The sequence below is a fragment of the Diospyros lotus genome, chromosome 8 (genome assembly GCF_014633365.1).
Source record: "Diospyros lotus cultivar Yz01 chromosome 8, ASM1463336v1, whole genome shotgun sequence".
NCBI lineage: Eukaryota > Viridiplantae > Streptophyta > Magnoliopsida > Ericales > Ebenaceae > Diospyros > Diospyros lotus.
The window spans coordinates 37,636,457-37,651,016 of NC_068345.1; the positions used below are offsets into that span (position 1 = coordinate 37,636,457).

General features: G+C 37.9%; 4 protein-coding genes and 1 non-coding gene across 6 annotated transcripts; 4 read left to right on the forward strand and 1 right to left on the reverse strand.

The window, feature by feature from the left end:
• Positions 1 to 345: 345 nt before the first annotated feature.
• LOC127808111 (uncharacterized) lies at positions 346 to 4,504 on the forward strand. Its single transcript, XM_052346489.1, has 4 exons — positions 346 to 598; positions 1,323 to 2,419; positions 2,541 to 2,638; positions 4,189 to 4,504. The coding sequence occupies exons 1-3, from the start codon at positions 517 to 519 to the stop codon at positions 2,631 to 2,633; spliced, it is 1,272 nt and encodes a 423-aa protein (XP_052202449.1). The 5' UTR covers positions 346 to 516; the 3' UTR covers positions 2,634 to 2,638; positions 4,189 to 4,504.
• A 205-nt stretch (positions 4,505 to 4,709) lies between these two features.
• On the reverse strand, positions 4,710 to 5,955 carry LOC127808112 (membrane protein PM19L-like). 2 transcript variants are annotated; one of them, XM_052346491.1, is made up of 4 exons: positions 5,761 to 5,955; positions 5,410 to 5,629; positions 5,212 to 5,257; positions 4,710 to 5,118 (listed from the first exon to the last, which is right to left on the reverse strand). In XM_052346491.1, the coding sequence occupies exons 1-4, from the start codon at positions 5,885 to 5,887 to the stop codon at positions 5,044 to 5,046; spliced, it is 468 nt and encodes a 155-aa protein (XP_052202451.1). In that variant the 5' UTR covers positions 5,888 to 5,955; the 3' UTR covers positions 4,710 to 5,043. The 2 variants fall into 2 exon arrangements, with proteins under 2 accessions (XP_052202451.1, XP_052202450.1); XM_052346490.1 differs by having other exon boundaries at positions 5,044 to 5,257; positions 5,761 to 5,903.
• On the forward strand, positions 5,842 to 9,751 carry LOC127808110 (pentatricopeptide repeat-containing protein At5g46460, mitochondrial). The gene is made up of 2 exons (XM_052346488.1): positions 5,842 to 5,979; positions 6,957 to 9,751. The coding sequence occupies exons 1-2, from the start codon at positions 5,943 to 5,945 to the stop codon at positions 8,957 to 8,959; spliced, it is 2,040 nt and encodes a 679-aa protein (XP_052202448.1). The 5' UTR covers positions 5,842 to 5,942; the 3' UTR covers positions 8,960 to 9,751.
• Positions 9,752 to 10,842: 1,091 nt separating this feature from the next.
• Positions 10,843 to 13,511, forward strand: LOC127807142 (60S ribosomal protein L32-1). Its single transcript, XM_052344788.1, has 4 exons — positions 10,843 to 10,959; positions 11,062 to 11,178; positions 12,712 to 12,893; positions 12,978 to 13,511. Exons 2-4 carry the CDS (start codon positions 11,089 to 11,091, stop codon positions 13,105 to 13,107), a joined length of 402 nt encoding a protein of 133 aa, XP_052200748.1. The 5' UTR covers positions 10,843 to 10,959; positions 11,062 to 11,088; the 3' UTR covers positions 13,108 to 13,511.
• On the forward strand, positions 11,534 to 11,616 carry LOC127809016 (small nucleolar RNA U31b). Its single transcript, XR_008025026.1, has one exon. It is a non-coding gene; the product is annotated as a small nucleolar RNA U31b (small nucleolar RNA).
• Positions 13,512 to 14,560: the final 1,049 nt, after the last annotated feature.

Genomic DNA, 14,560 nt, shown 5'->3' on the forward strand with positions numbered 1-14,560 from the left:
ACATAATAGATCAATCATAACTTCTAATATTACTTTAAAATAAAAATCTTCAAAAACAAAAATAAAATAGTTATTATAAACTTTTTCACTTAAAACAATTAATATTTGTGCAAATATAAAGAATAAAACTACATGTAACTGTAAAGAGCTTAAAAGTTTTGGAATGTTCGAGTGTATGAGGTGGAGGAGTCAAAAGACTTAACCTTTTTTTTTTAATTTTATTTTTGCTTTTTGTTTGTTTTTGAATTACAATAAATACAAAGAATAAGAAAGGAGGGGGCGAAAGGAAAAAAAACTGACGGTTTAATTTGATTCTTTGGAATTCTTTATTAGCTCATCTGCCTGTCCCACGCTCTGTATTTGAATTGAAATCCACAGCCGAATCCAAAGAACGAGAGAGAGAGAGAGAGAGAGAGAGAGAGAGACATCAAAGGCAGGCGAGATTCAGAGAGAGAGAGGGAGAGGAGACATAACAATCTGCTTTGCCCCATTTCTTCTCACCCACAAGCTCCAATCATGCCATCCGGTGCGAAGAGGAGAAAAGCTGCCAAGAAGAAGATGAAGGAGCAAGAGGCTGCTTCCACAGCACACTCTCATGGTACTTTCCCTTTTGGTTTTCTCTTTTTCCCAACGAATTCATTCATACCCATGTGCCAATCTCCCTCATATCTGTCAAATCTTCAATTTTTTGTGGGCCTGATTTACTTAAAAACTATTCGCAATCTGCTTCTCAATTATATGCTTTCTACTTTTTTAATCTATTATGGTGCACATATATATATATATATGTATACATATATGTGCCTGTGATTCTTTGCGTGGGTCTTTGTGTGTAGGTGTCTTGTTTCTTCTTGGATTTACCTAAAGCTACCCGGTAAATGGTTTGCTTATGTAACCCTAGCAAAAAATCCATAAACACCCTGTTTTGCCCTTAGTGATGTGTATCTATTTCAACTGTTAATCTTGAGTTCTTGTTGAGATGGTTTTATAGGTATTCCTTATTAGTTAGATGGGACGCGTATTTGTGAATTGTGGTATTATTTTTATACTCGGTATTGTCTGAAAACAGCATGATGAAGATGGGTTAGTTTGTTTTGGTTTTGCTGTTGTTTTTATATGTTTAAAGGTATCAAGCTTATCACTTTTTGCGACAACCCCATTAATAGATCCACACCCCTATATCTCCGAATCATGCGCTGTCCTTCTGAGTTCATAATTTGAGTTCTGGCTAGATTGCTTGATGGGCACTATGTGATATACCTTGTTAAGTTGTATTACTCAATTTTGTCTCGATTTCTTGTGAATCAATCAAACAATGGCAGGAGATGATGACCTGAAAGTTCATGATGAAAAAGATAGTGATGGAGGTGAGGCTGCCTCTCCTGCATCACAGGATCAACATAATCACCAGCATCCATTCGCTGAGGGAGAGGAAGAGGACGCCATGGAGAAGGCAGAAAACACTTCATCTGCTCAACTAATCGTCCCTGAGAATGAAACAGTTGTCGGTGTTGACAGCAATGGAGAGATTAACCTGAAAGTGGAAATAGAGGAGAACAATTCTACTATAATTGAACCGAAGTTGGAGCCTGAGCATGCTTCCAGCAGAAAGAATGTAAGGATCGAGGATGTTGAGTCTGTGAATGAATCACATGGTGGACAAATGACCCAGTATGGTGAGAGCTCTGGTAGCAGCAGTTCAGATGACGAATCTCACGTCATTGAGAAGAACATAGTGGTGATAGAGTCTTGTGAGTCAAAAGATGCTGCTGCTATGACTGTTGAAGAATCTTCTTCTTTTGCTGATCCAATAAAGACAGATGATTTTCCTGAAGTCACTCAAGTTTCTGAGGGGATTGCGTATTCAGATGCATATAATTTGGCTGCAGAAGAGCAAAAGGAAAAGGCTCATGATTCTGCTGCAGTGAATGCCCTTCCTGTTAATTTAGTCAAGCTAGCTGATTTGCCTGAAGCGGCTCAAGTTACAGATGCTCTACCAATTCCTGAGCCTATTAGTTTAGTTGTAGTGGAATCAACTGAGGAAGCCCCGATTCCATCTGCTGAGACCATTCCTGTTTTGACCTCTGAGAATGCATCTAATAATGTGATTCATGTAAATGACGATCCAATTGTGGAGAAAGTTATTGGTCCTAATGAGATTGAATTGGGATTGAAAGAAAATGGAAAAACTGAGATTTCAGAGGTTTCATTAGGGGTGGATATGGGATCACAAGAAAAGGAGGACAAGTTGTCTACTACAACAGCTGAGAATTCTGCAGATTTGTTAATTGCAGTAAGCTTTGCTGCAGAAGGGGAGGAAGACAAATGTCTGTCCTCTTCTGGTGCCCCTGCAGTTGATAGTAGAAATGATGCAGAACATAAAAATGATTCTGTTATAACTGAATTCTCTGAGAGACAGGTATTTAACCTATTCCTTTTTGCTGCTGGGTTCAGTTTATTTTTTGTTTACTTAACTATGCACTATAAATTGATAGCTTACCTGTTACGTCTTTGTCTTATTGTGCTGAATCAATTTACAGCCTGCGGTAGCTTCAGCCGCTCGACCAGTGCAAACAAGTTCCTGGACAAGTTGCTGTGGACTGTTTGAATTGTTCACTGGCTCTGGTAGATAATTCAGGTGGGAAATTTCTATATGTTTCAAAATAGATTTATATCCAATTGCACAACTTTCTTTATCAAAAATGAACTATGCCATTGTTTACCTTATTGCTGAGAATCTTTTTAGTCATCAGAGGCTGGTTTCATGGTATTGTTTTTGCTTATCAACGTTCAGCTGCTTGATTCTGTTATATAACTTTTGTTACAGTGAAGTTTTTTATTATAACATGTGCATGTTTCAAACTTTCACATAGAAATTGGAGTTGTGCATTTATGACAATGGCAGATCAGAAATTTATGAAGCCATTCTTGCTGAGAAAAACATTTTAATGTTTTCAGCCTAGTTCCTAAGGAATTTGTTTTATTGACTTGTTTGTCTGAAGAGGAAGTTCACATATTTGTATTAGTCAATGAGAAAGCAAAGAATACATATATACATATATATATATATATGTTTAAGAAGTTAAAAACAGATGCTCTCCTGTCATATGCAAATATCTGTAATCAAACGGTCAAAGTCTTAACTGAATATTCCATTATAATTCTGTCATCTAATGGTCAAAATCTCAACTGAACATTCAACAATAACATTTTAGGGTTCAGTTCGAACATGTGACTGTTGTTGTAAGTTAGAGATGCTAATAAGAACAGTGATAACTTCAGCTATGGCTCTTGCCATTCCAAGTTTCTGGATGAGTTTTGAATTTTTTTCTCTTATGCTAACAAGCACAGTGATAACTTGAGCAATGGCTGATGTCTTTCCAAGTTTTGGATTAATTTTGATTTTTTTCTCATAATTTGGTAAGGTTTGTCTTGTTTATGGTGGCAATGAATTTAATTAATGAGTGAAGTGAATAGGAATCTTGCTACTATAAATTAAAATTGTCAATATCTGTCATGAGCTTGTTAGCCTCAAACCATGAAGGAGTGGATGCGTTGAAGTTTGTAACACTCTCTCTGCATAAAAGAATAAGTGATCTAAACCGAGGTTTGAGGTTGATGGGGGTAGGAGAATATAAAATTAAAATGATGCAGTTTGCACTATATGCTATTCCTCACTGAAGGAACCCTGCCATTAGGGGGGAAAAAAATTAAAATATATGCCAACCAATGTACTTATGTTATGAGAACAGGTCCTTTGTTGATATCGAAGGAAACTGAAACCCAGTATCTTGCCATCCTGACGTGCAATTGTTGGCTCTACTCCTTCAATCAACTTTATACTGTTCCTTCATATGTATCTTTCGGATTCTCTTTATCTCCCTACAGCTACTGAATGGGGCTCTGGATGTTGAAACTATATGTTTAGCCATTATGGCCTTCATATAAATAAGTGCTCTCCCATTCCTTGTTAATCTGCAGATGCAATTTTATGCTCAAGTCCCAATCTTTATCTGAAATTCACCATTTCCCTTGGCTTATATATCTTCAGAATGATGACACAACAAAATGAAAAGATGTGTCAGGCACTGTTCACTTTATTTTTTGTTTTAGCATATAACAATTCGAACTAGCCCTGTTTTTCCGTGAAATTAATCATGCTATACTCGTTGGTTCCCCTTGATGCAGAAATCAGGGCATTAGAGCCAGGTTGGACTGCTGAAGTTGTTGGTAGAGGACTCAGATCATAGAAGTTTGAGACTCTTTTCGAGTTCATTTCCAGGAGAGTAATGACCACGGGTTTAACAAGAAAACAAGATTGAGGGTTTTTAGCAGTTATAGTGTTACTTTCCGTGTCTAATTGAAGTCGGGTCTTTCTGCATGCCGCTTTCTAGTTGATTTTGCAGTGGATAGTGTTTTTTGTTTTTCTGTGGGTGTGTTATATCTGTTGCTGTATTTGGAAGTCATAACATAGAATTTACAAAGTTTCAGTTTTAGATTTGCATATGCTCGTCCCTTTCATCCATGTTTTTGCCTTGTGTAATCTGTGGTTCCTATGATTCAGTTTCCATTTTTTCTCTCGTGGCAAGCCTGTTTGCTCTCTGATGCAACCAGTTATTATGCTAATTGATGCTCGGATCTACAGTGTGGTCGTCTTGTCATTGATTTTGTTCTTAAGAAGGGATAAGACTTGATTGGTAGGAGATTCTTCCATGCTAGGTTTTGAACTAAGGTTTGTGAACGGAAAGAAAAATGAATCATGCTATGTTTGCAACTATTCATGGATTAAGGCAAGGGTCGATTTTGTGGTAGCCCTTACCCCTTATTTTGTAAAGGGACAATTTTTATAACTAGAATCCATCGCACCATAACAATATCAATTGGAAATCATGTTCTTTGTACATTATTTATTCAACGAAAATGCAATCTCACCACACCAAACATAAAGACAGTCCGCCAATCCGAGGAATTTTGTACAAATGGAGATGAGCTGAAAAAAAATAAATGAACAGAAAAGAGCACACAACTCAAATCTTCAAGTTCTCATATCCTATGGATGACTGCAATGTACAGAAGCTGTGTAGCCGAAAGAATAATTAGGAAGGCTTCCATTGTTCTCTGCAAAACAGAGCCATTTGTTTGTTTGTTATCCTCCAAATGATGTGAAATAAAGAAGAAAAGATAAACACGGTAAGATCTTGGCTTCCTTACCAAACGTGCATTCCTGATTTCCTGCTGAATCTCTTTGCAGGCAAAGCTGCAGGATCAACACTTTCTAGTTAGTTGAAAAGGTTCAAAGGCCAGTTCAAAATCTGATTTGAGATATTAAGGCTTGTGATGTTGCAATGATGTTAAGCTTAACGAAAGCAAGAACAAAATTAAAAGTGTAGTTTCATGGAAACTACTTACCCCATGGCAAGAACAGTAAGACTCCAAGCAATGGTGGCGGCAGAAGCAGCGGCTGGCAAGCTATCGGAGTTCCAGAACCGGAGGTGGCTGAGACCAGCAATGAGAGAGGCGGCACCAACCACACCGGCGAGAAGAGAAAAGACTACAAGGAATCCGGTGGCAGCATTTCCCATCGGGAAGAATATCGGAGAAAAATGTGCTGGCAGATTGAATCCCGGACCTATTAAAACCATATACAAATGTTTAGTCAGTACTACAAATGCTAAGGAATAAAACACAGCCTAATTCCATGCAATTAGGATCAAGACTTATTAACTTGTCCTATATATGTAATGAAAAAAGGCATTTTACCTATGATGAAGCCGTGATCAATGGCTCGGTTCATCGCCCAGCCACCGATGCCCAGAACTATGACATACATGCAGAAGTTGAGGACTAGTAGCAGCGATGCCACCGGCCTGAGCTGCTGGCCGGCCATTTGAGCTGTGGAGGGCTGGTTTTGGAGGGCTTGAGGATCCTAAAGTGACTAAGGAATGGAAGGTTTGGTGCAGATTCATGTGTTTTGTGCAGGTGAGGGGTGTATTTATAATAATTATATAATATGGGGATGGATGAGTTGGAAGGTTTTGGTTCTTTTCTTGCAGGTCAGTTGTTCCGAACTGGAACGACGTTGATTGATACTTTTTATTTCTGGGGAAGGAAGGAAAATGCTTATTCTTTGTTGCCTCCTATTTCTTGGCTATTGTTTTATGCAATTGCTGCATTTTTCTACCATGGTTTTGTTCCAATGCCCAGCTTTCCTGTTTGAGGTGGGAAAATGGCATGCTCTGTCACTCAAAAGATGAGCTTATTCAACCATCTAAGCTCAAAAGATGAGCTTGAACTTCGCTTTTTAGTTGAAATTTGAATTTAAATTTTACGTTCAATTTTTTTACCTCTCAAATTGTTTAAATGACTTCAGATCATAAAATTTACAAAATTAATGACGCTATGTGATCAAATTCTAATTAAAAAAATATCTTAAAATACGTAACCCTAACCTAATGTACCTTTCTTCATTTGAAGTTTCCCTTTAAAGAGGGAAAAAAAAATACTTACTTACATGTCAAATTGTGTGAGGGTGCACTAGAACATGTCAAGCCATGCGTGGAGCAGGGCTGTGCCTTGTATCCGAATTAAAAGACTAAGACATTATATTCTTTTGTTCACGAACACAAATTCATCAATGTTTTGGGATTACAAATTATTAACAAATTTAATAAATATCATAATATTGTTGAGTCTATTTAAAAGCAGATGATTAAGATAGCTGGATTTGAAATCTTTGCATGGCAAAGAACGCCATGGATTCTTGGAGAAGAAGTTATTCACGCAAAGAATGAACAAAGTTGAATTGGGCTTTTGTTGCTTTTAGAGACTGAAGATTGCAATGATGCATCATAGCTATTTTATGCAAACTTTTCCAGCTAGATTTCGAGGTGTCAAACCTTTCTTCATTATTGTTGCAAAATTCTCCAAATCTTTTACCAGTGTGGCTACTCACCCAGGACCCAGTTCATTTTCTTTAAGTTCGGCGCTCTCTGATCACCTGAAGAAACGAGAGCTTGATGAAGCTCGTGCTATCTTTGATCAAATCTCATCGCCTACTGTTCATTTGTGCACTAAGATGATCGCGGGCTACACGGAAAGCTATAGACTGGGTGACGCCTTGAAGCTGTTCGAGGGAATGCCGCTTAGGGATACGGTTTGTTGGAACTCTATGATGAAAGGCTGTTTGGATTGCGGGGATGTCGGTGTGGCCAGGACACTGTTTGATGAAATGCCCCAAAGAAATGTGGTTTCTTGGACAACGATGATAAATGGGTACCTGCAGTTTGGGAGAATTGAAGTGGCTGAGTGCTTGTTTCGCGAGATGCCCACAAAGGATATAGCTGCGTGGAATTCGATGATCCATGGGTATATCTGTAATGGCAGAGTTGAGGATGCTGTAAAGGTGTTTGAGGTGATGCCTCGTCGAAATGTGATTTCATGGACTTCAATGATTAGTGGGCTTGATAGGTATGGAAGGAGTGACGAGGCTTTGTTTCTTTTCCGGTCTATGGTGGGTTCTGGTGTTCAACCCACTGCAAATACATTTTCGTCTATAATAACAGCTTGTGCCAATGTTGGGGCTTTGCAGCTAGGATGTCAAGTTCATGCTTCTGTTGTCAAGTTAAGTTACTCCTTTGATGCATTTGTCACTGCTTCTCTAGTTACATTTTACGCCAACTGCAAGCAAATTGATTATTGTTGCAAGGTATTTAATGAAAACACCTGCAAGAATGTTGTCGTTTGGACGGCCCTCTTGACTGGCTATGGCTCGAATCATAGGCATGAAGATGCCTTGAAGGTTTTCAGTGACATGATAAAAAATGGTTTCATTCCCAATCAGTCTTCCTTCACCAGTGCCTTGAATTCATGCTGTGAACTGGAGGATGTTGAGAGAGGTAAAGTGATTCATGCTGCAGCTATCACCCAGGGTTTGGAAACTGACACCTTTGTGGCTAATTCTCTTATTGTGCTATATTCTAGTTGTGGAAATCTAAAACATGGAATAGAAATATTCAAGAAAATTGGTGAAAAGAATATTGTTTCATGGAACTCAATGATTGTTGGATGTGCACAACATGGGGCAGGCGTGGGGGCATTGACATTCTTCACCCAGATGATACGTGCCTGGATGGATCCAGATGCAATCACATTCAATGGGTTGCTTTCTGCTTGTAGACATTCAGGAATGCTAGAAAAGGGAAGACGCTTTTTCAAATATTTAAGTAGGTGTAAACCCATGGAGCTCAAGCTCGAGCATTATGCCTGTATGGTGGATATCTTGGGCCGAAGTGGAAAGTTGGAGGAAGCTGAGGATTTAATTGGAAACATGCCCATGAAAGCAAATACGAAGGTTTGGCTTGCTTTGCTTAGTGCTTGCAGGATGCATAATAATTTCGAGTTGGCTGAAAAGGCTGCAAAGTGCACTTTTAATCTGGACCCATATTGCAGTGCTGCTTACGTGTTGTTGTCCAATTTATATGCTTCTGCTAGTAGGTGGAGTGATGTTGCTAGAATTCGAGGGAAGATGAAACGGAGAGGAATCACAAAACAACCGGGACGCAGTTGGCTTACTTTGAAGGGACTGAGGCATGTATTTCTTTCAGGAGATATGTCCCATGCTTCAACTGACAAAATATATCAGAAGCTGGACTGGTTGGGGGAAAAGTTGAAGGAAGTTGGTTATGTCCCTGATCTGAGATTTGCTCTGCACGATGTTGAGGATGAGCAGAAAGATGCCATGTTGTCTTATCATAGTGAGAGGCTTGCTATTGGATTTGGTCTGATTAGCACTGTGGAGGGAAGTACCATTACAGTAATGAAGAACCTTCGTGTATGTGGGAATTGCCATTCGGCTATAAAGCTTATAGCAAAGATTGTTGACCGTGAAATTGTTGTGAGAGATTCTAGCCGCTTTCATCATTTCAGGGACGGCTTTTGTTCTTGTGGGGACTACTGGTAGCACCCTTTTGGGCTTGTGTTCTGTATCATGATCCTCCCTAAACACTTCGAGTGGTACTATTGCATTCGGTGGCTGCTAGTAAAGCATAATGGCCAAAAGCAGGAATACAGTTAAAAGACGGTTGAGAACTTTATGTGGCTCACTTGAATGTCAATGATAATGAGCCATTCATGTGAGCTTCAGACTTATTAGGCTGAAACTGAGACCAGAAACGAGGCCATGACTACATGATTTCGCCAGCATGGTTCTGAAGTTGGCTGCTTGTGCAGGATTATTTGAGGTACAAATGATCACTTTGTATATGACAGTTGTTATTGTAACTGGGGCTTCAGCAAAACACCTCATGATTGGGATCTCGACTGCTTGAAGCTACTGTCAGTGTTGGATAGTGACTATTTTCCATCAGCTGGAACAAAACAGGCAAATTGCTGAATAAAGATGGAAGTCAGAAGAATGATGCGAGTACATATGTTATGTAGAGATATTTTTGAGTTGTCGAAATTTCATGTTTTCATTCCATTGGCCATGGCATCGTTTCCCTCCTCTCTTGGATCACCTTCATCTCTCTCTCTCTCTCTTCCCTCCCCACTGTGCTGCTGCTGAGAAAATGCTTAACACAATCTGCTTTGTTGTTTCTACAACTGATCATTGTAGGCTGATAACTGAACAGAGCATCAGAAGACGTTTAAGAGGTTGTGCATTTCATGTTTTAATACTGAACAACTTGAAGATGAGTTCTTGCCTAAGATTCTTGATAAATCACTATAGAGGAGAAGCAGCAAATGATCTGTTTTTAGGTAACTTAACCTGAATAGAGTGAAGCATACGTTTCATGGTCTTCTCTGTTTGTAGGTAACTTAGCAGCAAATTTAGTTTTTTGTTGACAAATAATTTCAAAATAGATCTTCGATTAAAAATAAAATTATAAGAGAATTAAATATCTCAAGTTATAAATTACGAAAAAAATTAATATATGTTTGCCTAAGTCTATATAAGAATTTTTCATCTTAATTAATATACATCGTTTACATGTCATTATTTAATTAGTTGAGATATATAAAATTAAAATGCATTCAATGTGTTTTACATGATACTAACAGAAAAAATCCTAAAAAAATATTATTAAAATTATATAATTTTCTAAGTTCATCAACTCAAATAAGGTGTGTTTGATAGCATTTAGTTAAAAAATAAAATATTTTTCAACTTGCATGAAAAACAAAAATCACCCCTATTAGATGGAATTTTTCATAAAAAGTAGATCAAAATATACTTTAATGATTATACTATGGAATTTAATTTCATAGAAAATGTAGTGTGTCAAATAATAAAGATAGAATCCAATTCCTTGGATGCGATATTTTTCATCAAATTTTCATCATATCAAACACACATTTTGGAGTTGGCAAAAGGGTCGGGTAGTCTATGGGCTCGCCCGCCTCCCAGCCCAGCTCAGCCCGCCCCAATACTATAGCAAATCAATAGGGTCGGACCAATGCTTTGTGGCTCGCAGGCCGACCTATTTCATCAAAATAGTCCACCAAATAAAGGTGGCCTACCAAAATGGGTCAGCCCAACCTATCTTAGCCCGTTTATTAAGGGCCATAGAGTCAGGCCCCATTTTTCATTTTCTAGCCCAGCCCGTCTTTCTTGAGTGCCAAATTTAGCCCAACCCACCAAAAGCGTGGGCCAAGTGGGAGAGCCAGCCTGGCCATTTGCCAACACTAAAGTCAATCATAATGTTATGTTACAAGAACTTTAGTTGGGGATATCTATAATTTCTCAAGCTACAGGGGCAGGATTTATTGCCAAAATATCTCAGAGGTTTTAATGTAATTTACGCCAAAAACTTTTATTGCTCTTTTTATTTTTAATTATTTTCTTTCCATATTTACCAAAACCCTAGCGATCTAGCCGCACTGATATATGGCCTATATAAAGCTGGGATGCCTGATTCTGAACGAAGGCTGGGCGGCTCGAGTAAACCCTAGCTGCTCCCTGTAACTTTCTTTCGCTGTCTCTCTCTTGTGCGCGTATGTTTGTAGTATATGGTTTTGTAGATGGATCTAGGGCTAATTTGAAAATTTTTGTTTGGGTTCAAGGTATTGGAGAAAGTAAGTGAAGCAAAAATGGCGGTGCCTCTGCTATCAAAGAAGATTGTGAAGAAGAGGGTGAAGAAGTTCAAGAGGCCTCAAAGCGACCGTAAGGTTTCTGTCAAGGTATATCTATATCTATTAACGGTTGTTTCGGATGAGATTTTGATTTCCTGATTATTTGATTATTGATTCAAACAGTACAAAATTTGGGATGTGCTCCTTTTCTTTTCTTTTCAAAGTGAATTTTTATTTGTTTTTGCTTCGAATAAGAACATAAATGCCTCCAAGAATTTCCAATGTGAAGTACTTTTTCATTTTTTTTCTTGCTGTGGATTCATGAAATTTGAAATGTGTATATACTTTTTTTTTTGTTCCTTTCATCTGTTTTCTTTCTGTGTTGAATCTAGATTCTTTTGTTTATGGGTTTTCTGTTTGTACTCGACCATCATCCCACAACATGGCGTACTTTGCCGATAAGGAACATGATGATTGTTATTGTCGCCCCAGTCTTACATGCATCTTTTGATGCAAGATGGTGATTGACATTTCTGTATCTGATTCCTTAACGATGTAAAGCACGATCTATTACATATTTTTCCCTTTGGTGCTTGTAGGAACTTAAAGAATTTTGAAGATATAGATATGCGAGGAGGTGTGTGTTTGTGTTCTCCAAAGCTGTTTTCTTATTTTATTTTTAAACATGTATATTTTCCTTTTTAATGAGTCTTTTAAATCGTTTCTCCAGATCGCAATGTAATATATGACGAGGAACCTTACCCATTACTGACCTGAACATGATTTCAATGTTATCTATGATCATTTCACGGCTGAGATTGCCAAAATATTGTTATATTGTATATGTTCTATTTTGTCTGCCAAATTGTGAAATCCTGAAAGAATTCAATTTGGTGGTTGAATCTGATATGCACTGTTCATTTTATGCTCTGTTTTGGCTTCTGTTTGAGAGGGTTCTTTTGCCCATGGTATCTGATGTCCAGATTTACATTTCTGTTGCTGGGTATCTCGTTTATAGGGCAAAAAAAGATTACAAACAGGTTTTGCGACACAGTTGGCTGCTTTTCCTATAAGCCTGCTGTTACTTTCGCCCTGCTTACATTAACTGTGTTAGTTATATATACTTTTATTATTTTCACTATATTTCCTTTATGTTTTAGAACCTATCATTTTCTCAACTTTGAATTTCCGTATCCCCGGTCAATAATATTTATCTTTTGTTCAGTGACAACATATCGAGCCTTATCCTACTAGGTGGGGTCAGCTGCATGTATTCTAGCTTGTTAATAATTTGTATTTATGGTCATATCTTCTATTAAGCCATTTTAAGTACTGCTACTAGGAATTTTTACTAAATTTTTGTTGGTTTTTCCCCACTTTTTCCTATGAGTTTCTTTTATTCCACACAAGTGCACCTATCAATTTACTTCTCACATGACCAAACCATTTTAATTGCATCTCATGTATCTTATCTTCAATGGGAGATTCTCTTGCTTTATAGCCTTTACTTTGTTTTTAGTTCTATCATTAACCAATTTGTCTTAATTTTATGTGTAACATCCTCATTGTTTGTTCCCTTTTTGTCTTTTGGATTGAGGGGTCACCTTGATCGATCTCATGCGTTTGCAATATTTATTTCAGACAAACTGGCGTCGACCAAAGGGTATTGATTCTCGTGTCAGAAGGAAATTCAAAGGATGTACTTTGATGCCAAATATTGGCTATGGCTCAGACAAGAAGACTAGACATTATCTTCCTAATGGTTTCAAGAAATTTGTGGTGCACAATGTCAAAGAGCTTGAAGTGCTATTGATGCACAACAGGTGAATCCCTACAGCCTGCCCTTCTTAATGTGTCCGAAATGTTTCTTCTGCTAACTTAGATGTTTCCCATTTGGTTTGTTGCAGAACTTATTGTGCAGAGATTGCACATGATGTGTCCACTAGGAAGCGGAAGGAGATTGTGGAGCGTGCTGCCCAGCTTGACATTGTTGTTACAAACAAGCTTGCTAGGCTGCGCAGCCAGGAGGATGAATGAGCTTTTTATTTTAGGCTTATAAACAGAGAAAAATATATTCAACATTTGGCATATTTGCAAGGCAAATCAGTAGAACATTCACTGCGTTTTCTCATGGTACTGCAACACGCAATTTTGAGAGAGGTTAACATTATTTTCTGGCGATTTCACACCATTTATGCTCCTACGCGGTGGGCATGGTATTGTTCGTTTTCATGGATCTTTAACAGTTTAACTGGATAAAAGGGCAGTTTGTGATATTTAGTGATTTGGTATGCGATGGGTAGGGTGTGCTTTTTCTTCGTCAGGGTACTCTTGTTGGATTTAAGAGCATGGAGAGAACGTAAAGAGACTTTTCTCAAATGATTTGGGGGCAGATATGTTCCACTACATTGAAAGGACGGAACTGATGTTTTACATTTTCATTATATTCTGTACTTATTTTCCTATTCGATCTGGTTCGTGGGCAAGTCCTGGCCCAGTTTTTTCACGGGACATAATGAAATGAACTGGGTCGCTTAAGGACGTTTTATATTATTATTGAGGAATGTTCGTTTTCTTAAGTATTTTTATATTAATCTTTCTTTGAAACCTCGTTTGGGTTATTTTTTATAAAAAATCAATCAATATGTTAGTTTTTTCACCGAGATAAAATTAATTTTAAAACAAAATCAAAACTAAAAGTTAAAAATTGAAACCTCTCAGAAAGAAAACTACCCTCATTGAAAATCAAAACTACTAGTAGCGATGGCAGTAAGGAAGGATGTTGGGAATCCTGATCAAATTGACAAGAAATAATAGATGGCTCTGGTAGGCCATTTACAACATCTGGATTTTCATTGATACAAGCTCCTCTTTCTTCGCTGTCATTTCACCGTCGTCGTAACCTGACTGGATGAAGTAGAATAATTTTGTTCCACTTATTTATTCATGTCCTATTTAAAAGGTAATACATAACTCATCAGGGGAATTTTTTTATTTTTTTTTTGACCAAACTGGTTGCAACAGAACGGAGCAGCAGAACTGAACTGAGTGAATTTAGAGAGCTACCCACCACCCAGTAGTGCTCCAGGAAGAAGGACAGGAAAATTGAACAACAGATGCCGGCAGAAGAGGGGACATATGTAGTTGACAAAATGTTATAGATTCTAAACCTGGTCAATCTACTGACTGTTTTTGATATACAGGTCAAGCCTGAATTTTTCCACTTCGACGGGAGACTTGTGTGATTAGGAGAATTTCATATTAATTTGGGAGTTTTTAATTTATTAATGTCATCATGGAGTAATTTATTTTCAATCAGACCATTCAAGTTGTCACGTACTGCTGATTAGCTCTGCAGTTCACAGAAAGAGAGAGATTACTTCTGCTTTAAGTTATCTTTTGGTTGGAACCTACAGAAAGAATCTGGGGGATATTCTGGGATGTTGCATAGCATTGTCCCCCTCGGATCATCTATAATAATTCAAACAAA